Source organism: Mustelus asterias, chromosome 9, assembly GCF_964213995.1.
Source record: "Mustelus asterias chromosome 9, sMusAst1.hap1.1, whole genome shotgun sequence".
NCBI classification, from domain to species: domain Eukaryota; kingdom Metazoa; phylum Chordata; class Chondrichthyes; order Carcharhiniformes; family Triakidae; genus Mustelus; species Mustelus asterias.
The window spans coordinates 131,210,570-131,235,373 of NC_135809.1; the positions used below are offsets into that span (position 1 = coordinate 131,210,570).

Here is a 24,804-nt window from a genome sequence, read left to right on the forward strand (position 1 = left end):
GAAGGCTGAAGGAGGTTATAGAAATGGGCAGGAGAGAGGCCGTGAAGGGATTTGAAAATGAGGATGAGAAAATTAAAATTGAGGCATTGCTTAACTGGGAACAAGTCTAAGATGGGTGAATGGATTTGGTGCGGGTTACAGCAAGGACGGGCAGTAGAGTTTTGGATGACCTCATGTTTACAGAGGATGGAGCTTGGGAGACTTGGCTGGCTAGGAGTGTGTCAGAGTAGTCGTATATGGAGGTTAGAAATGTTGTTTTCAGCAGCAGACAACCTAAGGCAGGAACAGAGTCTGGTCATGTTATGTTGATGGAAATAGGTGGTCTTACTGGTGGATGTGTTTGAAAGCTCATCTCAGGGTCAAAATTTGTTATTGAGGTTGCAGTAGGTATGACTTGGCCTCAGACTAAGTTGCCAGGAAGAGGGTAAAGTCGCTGGTTAGGAAGCCAAGTTTGTGACAATGGTTTCATCTTCCCAGTGTTTAATTGGAGAATATTGGAGGGCAATGGCGATGGAGCTATGATAAGGGTTTATTTTCCAAGAGCAGTTCCAGATGACTGACTATATTTCGCCAGCCTGCGAAGCTTACTGGCAGTCCACTGCTTTTGGGGACTAGACCTTATTGCATTGAGCTGGTTTACTGCATCCAGAAACAGACCCCACTACGCAGCCTTACAGGATCCAGTCAATGCTTTCTTGCAGCTTAAAATGAGCAACACCCTAGTTTATAAATACTGTGGTGAGAAAGCAGACAATCACAAACCTGCTGCTGATGTGTGGAATAAGGAACTGTTCGCAAAACACCAACCAACTGTTTTTAAAGTTTGTTTGTTAATGTCACAAGTGGGCTTACATTAACACTGCAATGAAGTTACTGTGAGAATCCCCTAGTCGCCACACTCCAGCACCTGTTCGGGTACACTGAGGGAGAATTTAGCATGGTCAATGCACCCTAACCAGCACGTCTTTGAGACTGGGAGGAAACTGGAGCACCCGGAGGAAACCCACGCAGACACTGGGGACAAGGTGCAGACTCCGCACAGGCAGTGACCCAAGCCGGGAATCGAACCCGGGTCTCTGGCACTGTGAGGCAGCAGTGCTAACCACTGTGCTGCCCATACTTTATTTACGATTGCAATTAGGGCCAAAGTTCTCAAGGATTTTATCCAAATTCACTCGTAATAAGATGTATGAAATTTAGGCAGAATTTGCTGTATGTACCCCAACAGCCATGATTTTGTTGCTTCCTGCGCTGCGAAAATTTCCTTTATCAAGTTTGTTCTGAATGGTTGCATTATGTATATAGAAGATGTTATACTGCAGTCAGAATATTAAAGCTAAATGTAATGTAAATTTCAACAGCTATGCATGTGTCAGCTGAACAGTTCCCTTTTCTTTCCTTTTGTACACCACTGAGAACTGTGGTTATGGCATAAAATTAACATGAGGGTGTTGGCCCTTTTCTGAGAATAATCCTGATCTGTTTTCTTTATTATGCTCAAGTAATTAAATCAGGCATTTGACCATTTGGTCAGCAGAGATCTGCACAAAGATAAGCCCAGTACTACTGTTCGCTATAAATATGTGTAATCTCGGATGTGTGAAATTTAGTGTAAACTACAAAATACAAGGCAGTAATTTTGCATTCCTAACATAGGATATTTTTGCACATTTTCTTTCTAAGATGCTTGCCAAGAATACAAATGTTCCTAAAGTTGAATTGCTTTCTTTGAAACCGTTTTACTTGATACCTTGTCATGGCTATGTCTTCAAAAGTACTCTTAAAATCCTTATCCCTGACTGGTTCTATCTCTTCTAACCCTTTTGCTTTTCTCTCTTGTGTTCAGGATTTGTTCTCTATTATCTGAGACATTTCTATACCCAGTATGTTTTAAGGATCCAAGTTGCAGATAATATTTGTAATTTATTTTTCTTCTTTTTAAGAGCCCTCCTTGCAGGTGGCGGCTTCTCTACGTGGACCTATCGACAGGGTTATGATGTTAGCATTCCAGTTTTTAGTCCATTGTCAGCAGATGTCAATCTACCTGAGAAGCTACCTGGGTAAGAGTCATCAACTTCATTAGTGGAGAGTACACTGTATTTATTGCTAAATGCTTACAACCATTGTAACCCATGGGGGCGGCATGGTAGCACAGTGGTTAGCACTGCTGCTTCACAGGGACTGGGTTTGATTCCTGGCTTGGGTCACTGTCTGTGTAGAGTCTGCACGTTCTCCCCATGTCTGCGTGGGTTTCCTCCGGGTGCTCCAGTTTCCTCCCACAGTCCAAAAGACTTGCTGGTTAGGTGCGTTGGCCCGAACAGGCGCTGGACTGTGGCGACTAGGGGAATTTCACTAACTTCATTGCAGCGTTAATGTAAGCCTACTTATGACTAATAAATAAACTTTACTTTTACTTTACTTTAATTGTCAAGTCCCTTTTTATAAAATAATTTGTAAAGATGAAACGGGGATGAAGTTACTTGTAAGATTCCAAAGCAGCATTAATATTATGGTGGATGGTTTTCACAGCAGGCTGGGAGTTTCTTTTAAGGATTTTATAAAGTCTCCTGGATTGTTGCATTTGGGATAAATACAAGTCCCTTCCCCCCACCCCAAAGAGTCTACTTGATTGTGAGAAACCTGTACAGAAAACATTCCAATGTTGCAAGTCACTTTGTACGTAATTGAAAGGGATATAACTGCTGCTGCAGTGAAATTGCTGCCAGTTTGTGGTGTGGATCTGAGCAATAACCACCCATTGTTTAGTTTATAATGATCACGAGACAGGACCTCACAGATTATTGGATTATTCATGCTTCATATTGCGTTTGATTGAGTTCTGGTGCAAGAAACTGTTTCAAGGACAATATTTTTTTTTGCAAAGATAGCAAACTTCTCTCAAACTGAAGCAAATGAAATTGTAATGCACTTTAATTTACAATATGTTTGAAAACCAACACTGAGAATCCAGGAGTTTTGAACCAAGCTTAGTATAACAGATTTTCTGTTTATATTTTAACAAATTTGTCAAGCAATTTGTTGCTATAATACATTAGAACCATAGAAAAGTTACAGTGCAGGAAGAGGACATTCAACCCATCGTGTCTGCGCCTGCCAAAAAAAAGAGGGAATAAAGAAACTAGCCGCTCGTTTTGACTCCATTTCCAGCACTTGATTCATAACCTTGTAGGTTACTGAAAGTCAGGTGCAGATCCAGGTACCTTTTAATTGAGCGTTTCAGCCTCAACTACCAATTTAGGCAGTGAATTTCAAATGCTCATGACACTCTAATTACAAAAGTTATTCCTCTTGTCCCTTCTAATTCCTTCTACCAATCACTTTAAATTTGTGCCCCCGGTAATAGACCCCCTCTGCTGAAGAAATGGGTCTTTCCTGGCTACCCTGTCTAGGCCCCTCGTATACACCTCAATTAGGTCACACCTTGGCCTCCCCAGTTCTAAGCAAAACAACCCTAGTCTATCCAATCTTTCCTCATAGCTGCAATTTTCAAGCGCTGATGGCATTCTTGTGAATCTCCTCTGCACTCTCTCCAGAATAATTAATTCCTTCCTATAATGTGATGACCAGAACTGTGTACACAATTTGAGCTGTGGCCTAACCAGCATTTTACACAGTTCCAACATTGCATTCCTGCTTTTGTATTCAGTGCGTCATCCAATAAAGGAAAGTGTTCTAAATGCTTTTCTTACCACCTTAAGAACATAAGAATTAGGAGCAGGAATAGGCAATTTGGCCCCTTGAGCCTGCTCCGCCATTCAATAAGATCATGGCTGATCTTTTCGTGGACTCAGCTCCACTTATCCGCCCGCTCACCATAACCCTTATCCACCTGCCCTGCCACACTCTGGGACCAGTGAACATGCGCATCAGTTTCTCTCTCAGAATTGTTAAGTCATTGAAAGAGGATGTTTAATCCATCGTATCTGCTCCGGCTCTCTAACATTATGACTTTAGTGTCATTCCCCAACCTTTTCCCTGTACCTCTGCACATTATTTCGATTAAAATAATCACCTAATGCCCTCCTGAATACCTCAATGGCATCTGTCTCCACCACACTTCCAGGCAGTGCATTGCAAACACTTGCTGTGTGGAAAAAGATTTTTCTCACACCGCATTTGCTTCTTTTGCAAATCTGTGTCCTCTCATTCTTGGCCTTTTACAAACAGGAGCAGTTTCTCCCTATCTACTCTTCCCAGCCCCCTCATGGTATTGAACACCTCTATCAAATCTCCTCTGCCTTCCTCTCTCCAAAGAGAGTCCCAAACTCTCCAATCTGTCCTCATAACTGAAGTTTCTCATCCCTGAAATCTTCCTTCTCAACCTCTTCCTCACTCTCTCCAATGCGTTCACATCCTCATAGTGTGATGCCAGAACTGTGCACAATATTCCGGCTGAGGTCTAACCAGTATCTTCAATATGTTCAGCATAACCTCCTCGTTCCTGTACTCTATGCGGCATGGTGACACAGTGGTTAGCACTGCTGTCTCCCAGCGCTAGGAACCCGGGTTCAATTCCCGGCTCGGGTCACTGTCTGTGTGGAGTTTGCACGTCCTCCCTGTGTCTGTGTGGATTTCCTCCGGGTGCTCTGGTTTTCTCCCACAGCCTGAAAGACGTGCATTGCCCATGCTAAATTCTCCCTCGTTGTACCTGAACAGGTGCTGGAGTGTGGCGACTAGGGGATTTTCGCAGCAACTTCATTGCATTGTTAATGTAAGCCTACTTATGACACAAATAAACTAGAACTTATGAATAAAGCCCAGAATACGATATGCTTTATTAATTGTTCTCCACCTGTTCTGCCACTTTCAGTGACCTGCGCACATATACACCCTGGTTCCTCTGTTCCTGCACCTTTAGAATTGTACCTCCTATTTTATAGTCTCCTTTCTACTACAATGCATCACCTCTCACTTTTCTGCATTGAACCTCATCTACCACCCACTCTGTTTTCTATTATGCAGCTAATTTTGTATCCATGTTGCTGCTGTCCCTTTTATTGCATGAGCTGTGACTTTTCTCAAGTCTCTTGTGTGACACTGTATCACATCAGCATCATTACCCTCTTCAACCCTGTCTTTAACTTTTTTTAAAAAGTCTCCTCCTCAACCCTTCTCAATATCCTCCCTTTTATTGATTATTCCCTTACTTTGTTTGTCCTCCCTTCACACTTTTCCAATTGAATTCCATTTACAACTTTTCCACTCGCTCAGCCAAACCATTAATATAATTCTGTATCGATAGCTGTCCTCTTCACTATCAAATACACGACCAATCTTTGTGTCAGCTGCAGTGTTGGACTGACCAGCCTATAGTTGTCTGGTCCACTCCTCACAGCCTTTTTAAATAATGTTACAAAGCTCCATCACCTCCAATCCTCTGGAACCTCGCCTGTATCTAGTGAAGATTGAAAAATGATCCTCTGAGCATCCGCTATTTTCTGCATGTGCTCCCATTCAGTAATGGGATGTGGTGATGAACATTAATTGGACTTGATGCAGGATAGATCTTTGATGGAAACATGGACTGGTGTTACTCAAAACAGAACTAGACCTTTTGCTTTGCCACTTAACTGGTATGCAACTGCATTCTAGCATGAAGTATGTTAATGCAAAAGAAAGATTCTGAGGGCAACTTTTACAATCACTATATGTTGTTGGTATATTGGATTTGCTCTCCTGACAGAACTTTAGACCAAAAGGCTGAAACTGTGTTTGTGTTTATTTCCTTTTAAGGAACAACCAGTTTCACTGAGATAACCAGAAAGTGTAAAATCCACTTCGCAGATTTATTGTATATCAAAGATTTTTTAAAGTATTTTTAAATGTGAAAAAAAAGTACAATAATTTTACACTTTATAATATCACTTTTCAGTTACAGGATGTATTTTATCTTGTCTACACAAACTGCTATCCATTCGGAATACCGCTCTGAATTAGAGACCATGGAAGCAGAACATGGAGATGCTTTACTAATCCTAGACAAATGTACCAATTTATCAGAGGGTGTGCCCTCCACAAGGAAACGCTGCCACAAGCATCAGGTCTTTGACTACCCACAGATACTACAGGTATGACATATATATATATATATATATATATCTCTCTGAAGGCCAAGTTATTAATTTATGATGCTTACAAATAACTTTGACTTTCGGCTATGATTTTGAGATGGGAGAAGACTTTCTATCAGTTACCATTTCGAGCTGGACTCATCTAGTAACAGTGCGTTGGAACAAGACTGCAGGGCCATAATGGGGAGGAAGAAACAAAGTGGCATATGTGCCAACTACTGGTGTTTCACAGTCTCTATTTTGAGATCTTTTTGCCTTTGTTGGCAGGGAAACATTGGCACTATTCCCAGCTTCTTTGACCTAGAGGCAATTGATGTACCCAAGGGAATAAGTACATAATGGCAGATGATAGCCACCGTTTAACATATGAGAACAATCTTACCGAGGATGCACTGTACATCATCCATTTAGTCAAGCTCTTTGTTTTGTTCCTAGTTGTAATGCTGGTCAAGAGAAAAAGACAGAACTTTGCACATCACTGATATCATATAACATGAGAAATAGGTGCAGGAGTAGGCCGTATAGTCCCCTGAGTCTTCACCATTCAATAGGATTATAGGTGCACCAGAAAAAGAGATTAGAGTAGGAAAATATGGTAAAAAGACAGAAGTAAAGGCTCTTCTCTGAATGCACCAAACATTCATAACAAGAGAGACAAATTAATGGCGCAAACAGAAATAAATGTATATGATTGTGATAGCCAGTGCAGAGATGCAGTTGCAAGATGATCGAGGCTGGGAACTGAATGCTCAAGGGTATTTGATATTTCAGAAGGATAGGAAGAAAGGAAAACGAGGTGGAATGGCTCCGTTAATAAAGGACAAGATCAGTATTGTAGTTGGAATGACCTTGGCTCAGAGATTTAGATGTAGAATCAATCTGGGTAGAGATAATAAATAAGGGAAAGAAGTCACTGGTGGAGTAGTTTATAGGCATCCTAACAGTAGCTGTGCTGTTTCAAACAAGACATAAGGGGGTTTTTTGGAAAGGTACTGCAATAATTGTAGGAGATTTAATTTTCATACAGGTTAGATAAATCAAATTGGCAAAGATAGCCTTGAAGACAAGTTCATAAGAGTGTGTTTGGGACAATTACTTAGAATTATACATTATTAAATCAACCAGGCAACAAACTATTTTAGATAATGGAAATGTAATGAGACAAGAACCTAATTATAAGGAATCCTCCATACAAGTGTGATCGTAACATGATAGGATTTCATATTAAGTTTGAGGGTATGAAATTTGAGCCTGAAATCAGTACCGTTACACTTAAATAAAAGTAGTTACAATGGTGCGAAGGACAGAATTGGCTAAAATGGAATGGGAAAATAGGTTAAAAAGTAAGGTGTTAGAGAAGCAGTGACAAACATTTGTGGAAACTGTCAACAAAGATATACTCTATTGAAAACGGGAAACTCTGTTTCCCTCGCTAACTAATGAACTAAGGATGGTGTCAACTTGAGTAAAAGGTGTACAATGCTGTGAAGATTAGTGGCAGGCCAGAAAACTGGGAAAATTTAAAAAACCAACAAAGGATGAATTAAAAAAAACATAAGGGGGAGAAAATAGCATTCAAAAGTAAACCAACAAGAAATATAAAAAACAGAGTAAGAGCTTCGATTGATATAGAAAAAGGGAGAGAATAACTAAAATAAACATCAGTCCCTTAGAGAGTAAGACTGGAGAATTAATAAAGGAAAAAAGGATATAGCAGAGACTTTGAACAAATATTTTGTATCTGTCTTCAGGGTAGAAGATACTAAAAACATCCTCGTCATAGTCATAAAGTAAGGAGTGGGAGGGAGGAACTTAAACCAATCATTATCACGAGAGAAAAACGTATATAGGACTAAAGGTTGCCAACTGGTGGCCTGCATCCTAGGGTCCTAAAAGAAGTGGCTGTAGAAATAGTGGATGCATTTGTTGTAATCTTCCAAAGTCGTCCAGATTCTGGAAAGATCCCAGCATGATCGGAAAACCACAAATGTAACACCCCTATTCAAGAAAGGAGGGAAACTGAAAGCAGGAAACGATATGTCATTGAGCCGAACATCTGTCATTTGGGAAAATGCTGGAATCTATTATGAAGAAGTGGTAGCAGGACATCAAAAAAGTCATAATGCAATCAGACAAAGTCAACATGATTTTATGAAAGGGAAATAGTGTTTGACAGCTTTGAGTTTATTGAGGATGTAACAAGCAGGGTGGATAAAGGAGATCCAGTAGGCGTAGTGTTTTAGATTTCAAAAGGCATTTGATAAGGTGCCATGAAAGGTTGCTACAAAATATACATGCTCAAGGTGTTGGGGTTAATAGCATGGATAGAGGATTGGCTAACTAACAGGAAACAGTGTCAAGATAAATGGGTCCGTTTCAGCTTAGCAAGCTGTTAGCTATCAGAGATCAGGACTGGGGCCTGAACATGCATACGAATTAGGAGCAGGAGTAGGCCATTCAGCCCTTCAAGCCTGTTCTGCCATAAATTTGCTTAACAGGGTAGGTATGGGAGGATGTTTCCCCTCAGGGAATCTAGAACTGGGGGTATAGTTGCAAAATAAGGGGTCTCCCATTTAAGATGAGATGAGGAATTTATCTCTGAGGGTCATTAATCTTTAGAATTGTCCAATCCAAAAAGCCGTGGAGGCCGGGTCACTGAATATATTCAACACCTCCTCCACAATTATCCTCAACACCGGTGCCCCAAACTCTGTGTCCCCAGTCCCTTGCTGTACTCCTAATGTATCTATGACTGTGTGGCAAAATTCCCCTCCAACTCTAATTTCAAGTTTGTTGATGACACCACCATAGTGGTCGGATCTCAAACAATGATGAGATGGAGTACAGGAATGAGATAGAGAATGTGGTGAACTGGTGCAACGACAATAATCTCCCTCTCAATGTCAGTAAAACGAAGAAGATAGTCATTGACTTCAGGAAGCGTCGTGGAGGACATGCCTCTGTCTACGTCAACAGGGATGAAGTGGAAATGGTTGGAAGCTTCAAGTTTCTAGGTATCCACATCACCAACAGCCTGTCCTGGTCCTACCCTGCCAACGTTATAGTTAAGAAAGTTCAGCAATGCCTCTACTTTCTCAGGAGGCTAAGGAAATTTGACGTGTCTGCTATGACACTCACCAACTTTTACAGATGCCACCATAGAAAGCATTCTTTCTGGTTGTATCACAGTTTGGTATGGCTCCTGCTCTGTCCAATACAGCAAGAAACTACAAAGGGCTGTGAACGAAGCCCAGTCCATCACGCAAACCAGCCTCCCATCCATTGACTCCGTCTACACTTCCCGCTGCCTCGGCAAAGCAGCCAGCATAATCCGGGACACCACGCACCCCGGACATTCTCTCTTTCACCTTCTTCCGTTGGGAAAAACAGATAAATGTCTGAGGTCATGTACCAACCGACTCGAGAACAGCTTCTTCCCTGCTGCTGTCAGACTTTTGAATGGGCTACCTCGCATTAAGTTGATCTTTCTCTACACCCGTAGCTGTGACTGTAACACTACATTCTGCACTCTCTCCTTTCCTTCTCTATGTACGTTATGCTTTGTCTGTATAGCGCGCAAGAAAGAATACTTTTCACTGTATACTAATACATGTGACAATAATAAATCAAATCAACAATGCTTTTTCTTATGTCCATGTATTTTTTGTTTGGGACTTTGGGACGATATTCAGTGGTTGCTGGAATGAGATTTATTTGTAACTGTCGCAATTTCTAGCTGCTGTGACCTGGCAGCGTGAGAAGCTGAGAGCTGGTTAACTGCCCAGACTATTGGCAAAAAAAACAAGAATAGAAAATACTGGATACACGTGCTAGGTCAGTTGGTCTATGTTTGTTCATTTTCTTTCTTGTTCGGTTTTATTTATCCCTTATTCTCATCTTGCTAGTCAAAATGTTCTCCACTCCTGTTTATGCCGTTTGCAAAGAAATTTGGGTGAATCCCATCTTTCTGAACAGCTTGCCCCTGTTTTTTTTTGCACAAGGAGTTTAAAAACCCCTCTTCTGTCCCAACTCACTAGCCATGACTTATGGCAAGATCTGCCAGACATAACAGGCTACAAGATGAAAGCATGTAAAATCGCCGGCTCCAACGCACCCCTCCCCGACGAGCTCAACGCATTCAATGCCCATTTTGAGCAAGAGGCCAGTGAGAGCATGCCCTCCACCCCGGAAGCCTCGGAGGAACCTGTATCCGAGGTCACCATTGCAGACATCAGAGCAATCTTCTCGAAAATCAACCCACGGAAAGTGACTGGCCCAGACGGGGTATGTGGACGAGCACTCAGATTCTGCACGGACCAGCTGGCGGGGGTATTTGCAGACATCTTAAACCTCTCTATACACCAATCTGAGGTCCCTATCTGCTTCAAGAAGATTACCTCATCCCGATACCAAAGAAATGCCAGACAGTGTGCCCTGATGATTATCGTCCAGTGGCTCTGACATCCATCATTATGAAGTCCTTAAAAGGTTGGTCTTGGCACAAATCAATTCCTGCCTCCCAGATTGCCTGGATCCACTACAGTTCGCCTACTGCCACAACAGGTCCACAGCAGACTCCATCTTCCTGGTCCTACACTCAACCCTGGAACACCGAGATAACAAAGACATCCATGACAGACTCCTATTTATTGACTACAGCTCAGCTTTCAACACCATTATTCGTATAAATCTTATCTCCAAACTCCGTGGCCTGGGGCTCAGCTGTTCCCTCTGTGACTGGATCCGAGACGTCCTAACCCACATCCCGCAATCAGTAAGGATAGGCAACAACAACACCTCCCACGATCATCCTCCATACCGATGCCCCAAAGGCTGTGTCCTCAGCCCCCTACTATACTCCTTATACACCTATGACTGTGTGGCCAAATTCCCTTCCAATTCGATTTTCAAGTAGTGCGTTGGATCTCAAACAATGACTAGACAGAGTACAGGAATGAGAGAGAGAATCTGGTGAACTGATGCGACAACAATAATCTCTCCTTCAATGTCAACAAAAAGGAGATTGTCATCGACTTCAGGAAGCTTAAAGGAGAACATGCCCCTGCCTACATCAATGGGGATGAAGCAGAAAGGGTCGAGAGCTTCAAGTTTTTAGGTGTCCAGATCACCAACAACCTGTCCTGGTCCCCCGATGTCGACACTATAGTTAAGAAAGCCCACCAATGCTTCTACTTTCTCAGGAGATGAAGGAAATTTAGCATGTCCGCTACGACTTTTGCCAACTTTTACAGACGCACCATAGAAAGCATTCTTTCTGGTTGTATCACAGCTTGGTATGGCGGCTCCTCGTCCAAAACTGCAAGAAACTACAAAAGTCGCGAATGTAGCCCAGTCCATCACGCAAACTAGCCTCCCACCCATTGACACTGTCTGCACTTCCCGTTGTCTCAGCAAAGCCGCCAGCATAAGTAAGGACCCTACGCACCCCGGACATGCTCTCTTCCACCTTCTTCCATCAGGAAAAAGATACAGAAGTCTGAGGACACGTATCAACTGACTCGAGGACAGCTTCTTCCCTGCTGCCATCAGACTTTTGAATGGACCTACCTTGCATTAAGTTGATCTTTCTCTGCACCTTAGCTATAAGTGTAACACTAACGTCTGCACTCTCCTTTCCTTCTATGTACCGAATGCTTTGTTTGTATAGCGTGCAAGAAACAATACTTATCACTGTATACCAATACATGTAACAATAAATCAAATATATCTAACATGCTTATGTTTGACCGGTCCAATGTATGGCACTGTGTGCAATTCTGAGATTATTACCTTTTAGGTTTAACCGATCAATCAAAACCCCAATATCTTAAAACCGCTGCTCTGAAGCTTCAGTTCTACTCTTTCCAATATGCCTGGTTTGCAAGCCGTTCCCCCCCCCCCCCCCCCCCCCCCCCCGAGGTTGTCATAGAAACATAGAAGATAGGAGCAGGAGGTGGCCATTCGGCCCATTGAGCCTGCTCCGCCATTCATCACGATCATGGCTGATTGTCCAACTCAATAGTCTAATCCTGCTTTCTCCTCATAACCTTTAATCCCATTCACCTCAAGTGTTGCATCTAGCCGCCTCTTGAATACATTCAATGTTTTGGCATCAACTACTTCCTGTGGTAATGAATTCCACAGGCTCTCCCCTCTTTGGGTGAAGAAATGTCTCCTTATCTCCATCCTAAATGGTCTACCCTGAATCCTCAGGCTGTGACCCCTGGTTCTGGACATACCCACCATACCCTGTTTAGTCCCGTTAGAATTTTATAAGTTTCTATGAAATCCACCCTCATTCATCTGAACTCCGATTTCGCCTCGTACATCAGTCCCGCCATCCCTGGAATCAGCCTGGTAAACCTTCGCTGCGTACCTCGAGAGCAAGAACATCCTTCCTCAGAAAAGGAGACCAAAACTGCACACTATATTTTAGGCGTGACCTTACCAAGGCCCTGTATAATTGCAACAACACATCCTTGCTCCTGTACTCAACCTTCCGCAATGAAGGCCAACATGCCATTTGCCACCTTCACCTGCATGCTTACCTTCAGCAACTGGTGCACAAGGAAACCCAGGCCCCACTGCCCACTCCCCTCTCCCAATTTACAGCCATTCAGGTAGTAATCTGCCGCCTTGTTTTTGCTTTCAAAGTGAATAACCTCACATTTATCTAAATTATACTGCATCTGCCATTGATTTGTCCACTCACCCAACCTGTCCAGATCATGCTGAAGGATCTCTGCATCCTCGTCACAGTTCACCCTCCCACCCAACTTGTTATCACCTGCAAACTTTGAGATGTTACATTTTGTTCCCTCATCCAAATCATTAATCTGGTGAACTAATGCGGTAACAATAATCTCTCCCTCAATGTCAACAAAACGAAGGAGATTGTCATCGACTTCAGGAAGCGTAAAGGAGAACATGCCCCTGTCTACATCAACGGGGACAAAGTAGAAAGGGTCGAGAGCTTCGAGTTTTTAGGTGTCCAGATCACCGACAACCTGTTCTGGTCCCTCCATGCCGACGCCTCTACTTCCTCAGAAGACTAAGGAAATTTGGCATGTCAACAACGACTCTCACCAACCTTTACAGATGCACCATAGAAAGCATTCTTTATGGTTATATCACAGCTTGGTATAGCTCCTGCTCTGCCCAAGACTGCAAGGAACTACAAAAGGTCGTGAACGTAGCCCAATCCATCACATAAACCAGCCTCCCATCCATTGACTCTGTCTACACTTCCTGCTGCCTCGACAAAGCAGCCATCATAATTAAGGACCCCACGCACCCTGGACATTCTCTCTTCCACCTTCTTCCTTCGGGAAAAAGATACAAAAGTCTGAGGCCACGTACCAACCGACTCAAAAACAGCTTCTTCCCTGTTGCTGTCAGACTTTTGAGTGGACTTACCTTGCATTAAGTTGATCTTTCTCTACACCCTAGCAATGACTGTAACACTACATTCTGCACTATCTCATTTCCTTCTCTATGAACGGTATGTTTTGTCTGTATAGCGTGCAAGAAACATTACTATTCACTGTATGTTAATATATATGACAATAATAAATCAAATAATGTATATTGTGAATAGCTGGAGTCCCAGCACCGATCCCAATTAGTACCTGCCAATTTGAGAAGGACCCATTAATTCCTACCAGTTTTCCTAACCAGTTTTCTATCCATTGCAATACACTCTCTCCCCCCCGCCCCAATCCCATGCATTTTAATCTTGCACCATAATCTCTTATGCGGGACTTTGTCAAACGCTTTCTGAAAGTCCAAATATATCACAGCGACTGGTTCCCCATTGTCAACTCTACTAGTTACATCTTCAAAGAATTCCAACAGATTCGTCGAGCATGATATATCACTTACCCTGGCACCAGAGAAGAAATGTCATTATGATAAAAGCAAAATGCTGTGGGTACTGCAGTCTAAAACAAAAACCGAAAATGCTGGAAAATCTCAGTAGGTCTGACAGCATCTGTGGAGAGAGAATAGAGCCAACGTTTTGAGTCTGGATGACCCCCATCAGAGCTGTTTCAGAGAAATGCCATCATTTATGATTCCTTGTCACAGCTGGAGATTATGATGATGATCCCTCTAATTATTGAGGTTCCCACTAAGATGCCTGTTCTTGTCAATGTGGTGGTGTTCATGAATGAATAACCCTGTCTCTGCCTCTGTTCTTGTGTACATTGTAGATGTCAAAAACAGTATATATATCCAGACTCAGTTTTTCCTGTGCTGGTTCCTCCAGTCACCTCCATCAGCAGATGCCATCACTTGCCCTCCTCTGTTTCACTTCCCTCTCTATTTGCGTTGTCCAGTTGCCCCCCCGCCCCCCCCCCATCAACATTTTAGCCTCAACTACTGTCTGTGGTAGTGAATTCTACCACAGAAATTTCTCCTCACCTCAGTCCTAAAAGGTTTACTCCTTTTCCTCAAACTATGACCCCTAGTCCTGGACTCCCCCACCATCGGGAACATTCTTTCTGAATCTACCCTGTCTTATCCTGTTAAAACTTTATAAGTTTCTATGAGATTCCCCCCCTCCCGATACTCTTCAAAATTCCAATAAATATAATCTTAACCGACTTAATCTCTCCTCATATGCCATCCCAAGAATCAGCCTGGTAAACCTTTGCTGCACTCCTTCTACAGCAAGGATATCCTTCCTCCGATAAGGACATCAAAACTGCACATAATATTCCAGCTGTTGGAGTTTCTCTTCTCGTTTCTGCATCATTACCTTGAGTTCCTCAAGGGTCTATTTAGCCATCCCCTATTTCACATTTGCACACAGCTTTTCTACAACATCATCTGGTGACATGATGTCAGGTTTCACTGCGCTCCAATACAGTTGCAAAATACCACGGATACTGGAAATCTGAAATAGAAAGAGAAAATGCTGGAAATACTTGGCAGGACAGGCACCATCTTTTTACTAACTCTTTATCAACCCATCTCCTTGTTCATTGTGATTCAGCAATGCCTTCTTCCTTTGTAAAGACAGATGCAAAGTACAAAATTTGACAGATGGAATTTAACATGGATAAGTGTGAGGTTATCCATTTTGGCCAGAGGAATAAAAAGGTAATGAAGGGAAACTTCAAAATGCTTAGTTAGTATGCAGGTGCAGCAAATAATGAGGTCAAATGGAATTTTGTCATTCATTGCAAGTGGAATGGAGTGTAAAAGTAGAGAAGTACTGTTGTAACTGTATAGAAACACAAAAACTAGATGCAGGAATAGGCCATTTGGCCCTTCGAACCTGCTCTGCTTTCATTATGATCATGGCTGATCATCAAATTCAATATCCTGATTTCCCCCCCTTTCCCCATTGAAAGGCTGGTGAGGCTGTATTTGTAGTACTGCATGCATTTTTGGTCCCCTTACTTGAGGAAGGATGTAAATCATTAGAGGCGGTTCAGAGAAGTGTCCTAGGCCCAACAATCTTCAGCTGCTTCATCATAGACCTTCCCTCCGTCATAAGGTCAGAAGTGGGGATGTTCACTGATGACTGCACAATGTTCAGCACCATTCGCGACTCCTCAGATACTGAAGCAGTCCATATTCAAATGCAACAAGATCATGACAATATCCAGGTTTGGACTGACAAATGGCAAGTAACATTCGCTCCACACAAATGCCAGGCAATGTCCATCACCAATAAGAGACACTCTAACCACCACCCCATGACATTCAATGGTGTAACCACCACTGAGCCCCCACTGTCAACATCCTTGGGGTTAGAAATTCAATTGGACTCACCATATTAACACAGTGGCTACAAGAGCAGGTCAAAAGCTAGGAATACTGCGGTGAGTAACTCACCACCTGACTCCCCAAAGCCCATCCACAAGGCACAAGTCAGGAGTGTCTTGGAATACTCCCCACTTGCCTGGATGGGTGCAGCTCCAACAACACTCAAGAAGCTTGACATCATCCAGGGCAAAGCAGCCCATTTGATTGGCACCACATCTACAAACATTCACCCCCTCTATCACCGACGCTCAGTAGCAGCAGTGTGTACTATCTACAAGATGCACTGCAGCAATTCACCAAAGATCCTTCGACAGCATCATGACCACTTCCACCTAGATGAATAAGGGCAGCAGACACATGGGAACACCGTCACCTGCAAGTTCCCCTCCAAGCCACTCACCATCCTGACTTGGAAATATATCGCTGCTCCTTCGCAGTCGTTGGGTCAAAATCCTGGAATCCTCACGGCATTGTGGGTCAACCCACGGCACATGGACTGCAGCGATTCACCACCACCTTCTCAAGGGCAACTAGCGATGGGCAATAAATGCTGGCCAGCCAACGACGTCCATGTCCCAAGAATGAATTAAAAAATGATGGTTCACTTTGATTGATTCCAGGGATGAAGGACTTGTGAAGAGAGATTGAACAGTTTAGGCCTATACTCACTGGAGTTTAGAAGAATGAGGGGAAACCTAATTGAGCTATATCAGATGATAAAGGGGATTGACAGGGTAGAAATAGAGTAGACGCTTCCCCATGCTAGACATTCTAGAATGAGAGGCCGTTGTTTTAGGCTAAGGGGTGGCAGATTTAAAACAGAAATGAGGAGGAATTAATTCATTCAAAGAGTCGTGAGTCTGTGTAATTCTCTACCCAGAGCGCAGTGGATGCCAGAGCACGAAACAAATTTAAGAAGGAGATAGATAGGTTTTTAATTGGTAACAGGATGGAGGGAAATGGGAAGTGGAGAGGAAGGTGGAGATGAAGCCGAGATGAGATCAGCTGTGATTGTATTGAATGGCGAAGCAGACTCGAGGGGCTGAATTACCTACTCCTGCTGTTATTATGAACACACTTAGTACCTGGATCCCAAACTGCCTCCATGCTTAGTTAGCTCCCCTTTTAGGTCACTAATTGACCTTACCTCCTCTTTTCCATTCCAAATCTCTCCCCGCACATAGTGTTGCACTAAGGCAGAGTTTTGTCTGTTATCCATAGCTACTAATTCCCAGAACAGGTCACTAATCTGTCGCTAGGGGCTAATAGTTTGAGGGATCTCACTCCACATCAAGCATGGCTGACCAGGAGTCACTCCTTCTCTTACTGCCAGCGATTGATGTGTTTGGAAAGATTTGCAGATTGACACGCTCAATCTGTTTGGCTGTGTAATGAATGCACCTTCCTTGGCCATCAAGTCTCGGCATGGAACTCAAACCGTAGCTTCTGACTCAGAGGCAGGAATGTTACCCATTACACCACAAGACCTGCTAACTGCCCTCATCCAGGCAAGTGGAGGGTATTCCATCACACTTGTGACTTATGCCTTTCTAGAATGTGGACAAGCTCTGGGAAGTCAGGAGGTGAGTCACTGTCCACAAAATATCCAGGTCAGACCTGCTCTTGCAGCCACGGTATCGATATGACGAATCCAATTCAGTTTCTGGTCAATGGTTAACGCCCCCTCCACCCAACCCCCAACGTATTTCGCTTCAGATTGTAAATTATCTGGAATTATCAGTATAGGAAATGCTTTTGTCCTTTCATAGGCATATAATTTTAGAATTATGTGAATGATACATGAGCTAACGTGTAGGGAAAGAGAGTCGAACAACAGAAAAGTGATGAAGTAAGGAGAGAAAGTAATCATCAGAAATCATTTTAACAACAGAAAACTGGGCAAGAGCAACTGTGTCAAGGCAGCAAAGTTCATAAGATGTTTTCTTGAGCCTCTGGAACAACTTAAGATTTTTGGGGAGCAAAAAAGGATAAATTTGCATGATAGAATTTGAAATAAAAGGGGAGAAATATAGTTCTACACCTAATTATTTAATGAAATGGAATATTAAACAGATAGGGGTTTTCTTTGATGTTTTTTATTAGATATTTGAATGATTTTGTATCAAGACTAATTGTTCTCTCATTTTAATGACAAATGAATGGGGGAGGAGAAGGAGGTTTGTTGCCTGTTTTATCCAAATTTCATCTGCTGGTATGGCATCTGAAAGGGGCTGACCAGGTTGCCACTGCCACAACGCAGCTTACTATTATGGCCCTTTAAAAAATCTATTGTTTCAGAAGGCTTATAACACAGATGGAAAAGATTTTCTGTCCTGTGTCGAGATAAAGAGTACCTCAGCATATGTGCAATCCCAAAGGTACTCTCCTACATGTGGTATTCAAAACCTACTTAAGACAAAATACATGCAGAAACTTTATCATTATTTCAATCCTCCTTATGGGGATGTGGGGGTTGGGGGCAGCAGTTAGTAGGAAAAATACACCCTTTAGTTTCCAGATTTATGATGGGTACTTAGGAAGCCTTGCTGCCATATGACCTTTCATTCCAAAGTAGTATCTGTATTTGGTGCCCTTCATTTGAACTAGTGGTTTCATGTGCCATTAAGATCTTGATGTTTTCAATGTTAGTAAGGTGAACGATCTATACAATTTAACCATGAAATATCCCAGTCTCATCTGGCAAAAGGACAGAATAACACTGAGACTCTAAAGTTGGTCTTCACATCTTTTTCTGGAGCTCTCCTTCCCCACTCCACATTACTCTGCAATAAAATACAGACTTCATTTGGACGTCAAAAATCTTTGAGGCAATGGCTTGCTGTTATTAAAATAGAAATTACACTTAAAATAGTGGAAAATTAGGTATTTCCTATAATGAACATACACATGTTGGAACATTTACCATTTATTTTCATCTATATTTTGTACCCCATCAGTTCATAAAATACTAAAGAAAACTTGCTGATACGGGGAAATACAGTGCTAACTCAGTAGTACAAAGAACAAAGAAAATTACAGCACAGGAACAGACCCTTCGGCCCTCCAAGCCTGCACCGACCATGCTGCCCAAGTGAACTGAAACCCCCTCCCTTTCCAGGGACCATATCCCTCTATTCCCATCCTATTCATGTATCTGTCAAGATGCCCCTTAAAAGTCACTATCATATCTGCTTCCACTACCTCCCCCGGCAGCGAGTTCCAAGCACCCACCACCCTCTGTGTAAAAAAACTTGCCTCGTACATCTCCTTTAAACCTTGCACCTTAAACCTATGCGCCCTAGTAGTTGACTCTTCCACCCTGGGAAAAAGCTTTTGACTGTCCATTCTGTCCCAGGTCTTCATAATCTTGTAGACTTCTATCAGGTCGCCCCTCAACCTCTGTCGTTCCAGGGAGAACAAACCAAGTTTCTTCAACCTCTCCTCATAGCTATTGCCCTCCATACCAGGCAACATCCTGGTAAATCTTTTCTGTACCCTCTCCAAAGCCTCCACATCCTTCTGGTAGTGTGGCAACCAGAATTGAACACTATATTCCAAGTGCAGCCTAACTAAGGTTCTATAAAATTGAAACATGACTTGCCAATTTTTAAACTCAATGCCCCGGCCAATGAAGGTAAGCATGCCGTATGCCTTCTTGACTACCTTCTCCACCTGTGTTGCCACTTTCAGTGACCTGTGTACCTGTACACCCAGATCCCTCTGCCTATCAATACTCTTAAGGGTTCTGTCATTTACTGTATATTTCCTAACTGTATTAGACCTTCCAAAATGCATTATCTCACATTTGTCCGGATTAAACTCCATCTGCCAGCTCTCTGCCCAAGTCTCCAACCGATCTATATCCTGCTGTATCCTCTGATGGTCCTCATCACTATCCACAAATCCACCAATCTTTGCTTTGCCCGCAAACTTACTAATCAATCCAGTTACATTTTCCTCCAAATCATCATGGAGTGCGGTTACAAGTGGTGTACCTCAGGGATCTGTTTTGGGGCCACTGCTGTTTGTAATATTTATTAATGATCTGGATGAGGGTATAGTTGGGTGGATTAGCAAATTTGCTGATGACACCAAAGTCGGTGGTGTGGTAGACAGTGAGGAAGGGTGTCGTAGTTTGCAGGAAGACTTAGACAGGTTGCAAAGTTGGGCCGAGAGGTGGCGGATGGAGTTTAATGCGGAGAAGTGTGAGGTAATTCACTTTGGTAGGAATAACAGATGTGTTGAGTATAGGGCTAACGGGAGGACTTTGAATAGTGTGGAGGAGCAGAGGGATCTAGGTGTATGTGTGCATAGATCCCTGAAAGTTGGGAATCAAGTAGATAAGGTTGTTAAGAAGGCATATGGTGTCTTGGCGTTTATTGGTAGGGGGATTGAATTTAGGAGTCGTAGCGTTATGTTGCAACTGTACACAACTCTGGTGCGGCCGCACTTGGAGTACTGTGTGCAGTTCTGGTCCCCACATTACAGGAAGGATGTGGAGGCTTTGGAGAGGGTGCAGAGGAGGTTTACCAGGATGTTGCCTGGTATGGAGGGGAGATCCTATGAGGAGAGGCTGAGGGATTTGGGATTGTTTTCGCTGGAAAGGCGGCGGCTAAGAGGGGATCTTATTGAAACATATAAGATGATTAGAGGTTTAGATAGGGTGGATAGTGATAGCCTTTTTCCTCTGATGGAGAAATCCAGCACGAGGGGGCATGGCTTTAAATTGAGGGGGGGTAGTTATAGAACCGATGTCAGGGGTAGGTTCTTTACCCAGAGGGTGGTGAGGGATTGGAATGCCCTGCCAGCATCAGTAGTAAATGCGCCTAGTTTGGGGGCGTTTAAGAGATCCGTAGATAGGTTCATGGACGAAAAGAAATTGGTTTAGGTTGGAGGGTCACAGTTTTTTTTTTTAACTGGTCGGTGCAACATCGTGGGCCGAAGGGCCTGTTCTGCGCTGTAATGTTCTATGTTCTATGTTCTATATATATTACAAATGATTGAAGAGGGTGGCCAGGATTCTCCCAAAATATTTCTAAGTGTCGAATTCACGTGAAAACTGGAGTAATTCACGCTGTTTTTTTCAGTGGGAGTTCAGAGAAGAATCTCCCACACCCTGTGCACTGCAGAAGCCACCAGCGTGAATATCATTAAAAACTAGGGGCGGGACCTATCCCCGCTGGAGAGGCTGAAATCAGCGCGCTGAGTGGGCCACTGCGCATGTGCTGATCTGTCAGTGCCGAGATCGGCGCATGCACAGTGGCCCCACCAATGGCTTCCCCACACTGATGGCAGCCCCACCAATTTCTTTTCTCCTTCCCCCGCAGGCTGCCTGCCCCAATGCTGACCTCCCTGCTTCCCCCACCGATCCCTATGCAGAGTGGCAGCCCACCCACATTAGGCCCCACCCCCTTGGCATTGCCCCATGCCCCCAGTAGGTGGGCATGCAAAGGAATTGAACCACTGAAATAGTGTTACATTTTTCAAATCTGGATTTAATTTTTATCAGTTGCTTGTGTGTATTTCATTCCGGTAATATTTTGACCGCTTTTACCATGATTTTACTCAGCCTTTTCTCAGACAGCACCTTTCATGTGGAACTTTGGTGAAACTCTCCCACATTTATATATATTTAGCAAAGAGATGGCCACCCACACTTTCAAGTGAATAATTGCCTAAGTGATGCTTCTGTATTTAACCACAGAGTGGGAAAACGGCAGAATGTGCTGCCATGGGGAGTGGTTGAAGCAAATGTTCGAGATGCATTTATTGGGAAGTGAGATAAGTATATGAGGGAGAAGGGAATAGATGGGAGGAAGTCCGAGTGGAGCATAACCATCACCATGGACTTATTGGGCCAAATGGCTTGTTTCTATGCTGTATATCTGCTGTAACTCTATTTAGTTTCTGGAGTTTCCAGTCCTCACTTGCCCCAGTGGAACTGCTGTGCTTTGTGTGTCTTGACTCTAGTTTCTGCAGTTTCTCACATTTGGAAATTAGTCATAGAGTTTTACAGCGCAAAAAGTCCCTTCAACCGATCATCTGCATTGACGGTCAGGCACCTATCTATTCTAATCCCAAACACCTGGTCTGTAGCCTGTATACTATGGTGTTTCACGTACTCATTTAAATGCTTCTTAAGTGTTGTGGGGGTCCCCGCGTCGACCACCAATTCAGGCAGTGAGTTCCAGATTCCCATCACTCTCTGGATGGAAAAGATTTCCCTCAAATCCCCTCTAAATCCCCTGCCCCTTATCTTAAATCTATGCGCCCTGGTTATTGATCCTTTTACTAAGGGGAAAAAGTTCCTTCGTATCTACCCTCTCTATGTCCCTCTTAATTTTGTACACCTCAATCAAGTCCCTCCTCAGCTTTCTTTGCTCTAAGAAAAACAACCCCAGCCTAACCAGCCTCTTTTCATAGCTGAAATACCCGGGCAACATCCTGGTGAATCTCCTCTGCGTCCTCTCTAGTGCAATCACACCCTTCCTATTGTGTGGCGACCAGAACTGCACACTACTCCAGCTGCGGCCTAACAAGCGATTTATACTGCCCCATCATTACCTCTCTGCTCTTATATTCTATACCTTGACTAATAAATGCAAGTATCTCGTATGGCTTCTTAACCACCTTACATACCTGTCCTGCAGCCTTCAAGGATTTATGGACATGCACCCATGCATTTCCTAGCATCCTATCATTCGTTGTGTGTATTCCCTTGCCTTGTTTGTCCCCCAAAATGCATGACCTCACACTTTTCAGAGTTAAATTCCATTTGCCACTGTTCTGCCCATCTGACCAGCCCATCCATATCTTAATCTAAGGCTTTCCTCCTCGTTATTTACCACAAGCTACTTGTCTTGATATGCATTCTAACAGAAGGAATTGGACTGAGATCCAGATGATTCAGTGAACAGTCAAAAATTTTAGTCAATGACGACTTATAACTCATAATTTTAAGAAAACAATACTTGCATATACACTTGCTAGTGTATGTTTTAACAGGGACTTGTTTTTGTAGACTGATAAACAAAGAAAGAACAAAGAAAATTACAGCACAGGGACAGGCCCTTCGGCCCTCCAAGCCTGCACCGACCATGCTGCCCCCCTACTCTTCTGGGGACCATATCCCTCTATGATATTCTGTGCTTTAGCTTAATTTGGAAAGTAAGATAAAATGTACTTTGGGAGTCCTTGCTATTTGTAAAAGGCAATTTATTTTAGTATTAGAGCTTATTGGTTACCCAATCACAGTCTTTTTCAAACGATTCCTAGCCAGATGGCAATAAACGTAGTGATGTTGAAATGTTAGAACTTTATATTAATCATGTTGGGGCACGTTGACTCTGGCATTCTGTTTGTTTAATCCTCTAAGTCTATTTTGCAAAACTATTGAATGAAGCCTACTGTGGAACCCAAATTTATATTGGAGGGTAAACTCTTTAGATTACAGAGCAAAATAAGTTTATCCGCACAGACTTTCACAAGTTTCTGTTTGTTCTTCTCAGGAGTGTCGTTGTGGAAAACTTTTATTGGTGCACACAATTGTAGCAAATGGTTTCTTTACTTCACCCAGCTAGCAGCCTTGATGGCACAGTACCAGTTCAAGAATTTAGCCTTTAGGTGGATTACAGGTCAGACTAACGTTTATTTGGCCAGCCAGCCAATTAACTAATATATTTATAAATGTAAAGAAACTCTAAGTCAGCACAAATTCGTTGAACTATATTTGAAATAGGAGCTTAATAGATTTGTGAAATACACTTGCCTGGCTTCGAAAAGCAATATTTTGTATGAAAGAGATATTTATACATGCTGTTAGTAATTGTCGAAATGTTCAACATTGGTAGTGATCTAAATGTTTAATTGCTTATTGCTATCTTTTGAAATTCTAGCTCACACGTTGTGTATGCTGTCTAACTGATCTTCTAAATTTTCTAAATAGAAACTGCATCCAACTGTAAATAGTTTTTGATCTAATGTTTCCACTGGAATGTTTTAAATGATAACTGCAGTAGCCAGATGAAATATTTAGCATTCTCTCCCTAAGTCTCTCCTCCTCACTTGCTATCCTCACTTAAGATGCTGCTTAAAACCTACCCCTTTGGCCAGGCTTTTGGTCACCTGCCCTCATTTTCTGTTATGATTCAGTGTCAGATCTTGTTTTGTTTTGTGAAACACTTTGGATTGTTTTATTACACTGAAGACTCTATGTAAGAGAATGGGAGTTTCCCTGGTCAATATTTATTCCTGATGTGGAGATGCCGGCGTTGGACTGGGGTAAACACAGTAAGAAGTCTCGCAACACCAGGTTAAAGTCCAACAGGTTGATGGACTTTAACCTGCTGTTGTGAGACTTCTTACAATATTTGTTCCCCCAGTTAACATGACTAAGAACAAATTATCTTTGTGGAGGCTTTGTGTGTGCAAATTGGCTGCTGCGTTTGCTATGTTAGAGTGTTGAGGGGAGGTGATGGCCCAGTGGTATTATCACTAGACTATTAATCCAGAAACTCAGGGTAATGTTCTGGGAACCTGGGTTTGAATCCCGCCACGGCAGATGGTGGAATTTGAATTCAATAAAAAAACATCTGGAATTAAGAATCTACCGATGACCATGAAACCGTTGTCGATTTTCGGAAAAACCCACCTGGTGCAGTAATGTCCTTTAGGGAAGGAAGTCTGCCGTCCTTACCTGGTCTGGCCTACATGTGACTCCAGAGTCACAGCAGTGTGGTTGACACTCAACTGCCCTCTGAAATGGTCTAGCAGACCACTCAGTTCAAGGGTGACTAGGGATGGGCAATAAATGCTGGCCAGTCAGCAATGCCCATGTCCCACGAATGAATTTTAAAAAGTGGCTGCCCTTCACTGGTCGTGGAGCATGTTGCGACATTCTAAGTTGTGAAAGGCTGCATAGAAACGCAAGACATTTTAA

The 24,804-nt window shown here is 42.8% G+C and overlaps 1 protein-coding gene across 9 annotated transcripts in view; it reads left to right on the forward strand.

The window, feature by feature from the left end:
• ext2 (exostosin glycosyltransferase 2) overlaps positions 1-24,804 on the forward strand; it is a 180,245-nt gene that overhangs the window by 53,150 nt on the left and 102,291 nt on the right. For all 9 annotated transcript variants that reach the window (XM_078221034.1, XM_078221030.1, XM_078221029.1 and 6 more), the window contains 2 exons: positions 1,944-2,060; positions 5,894-6,089. In XM_078221034.1, the coding sequence (XP_078077160.1) occupies positions 1,944-2,060; positions 5,894-6,089 (313 nt within the window). The remainder of the gene's footprint in view (positions 1-1,943; positions 2,061-5,893; positions 6,090-24,804) is intronic.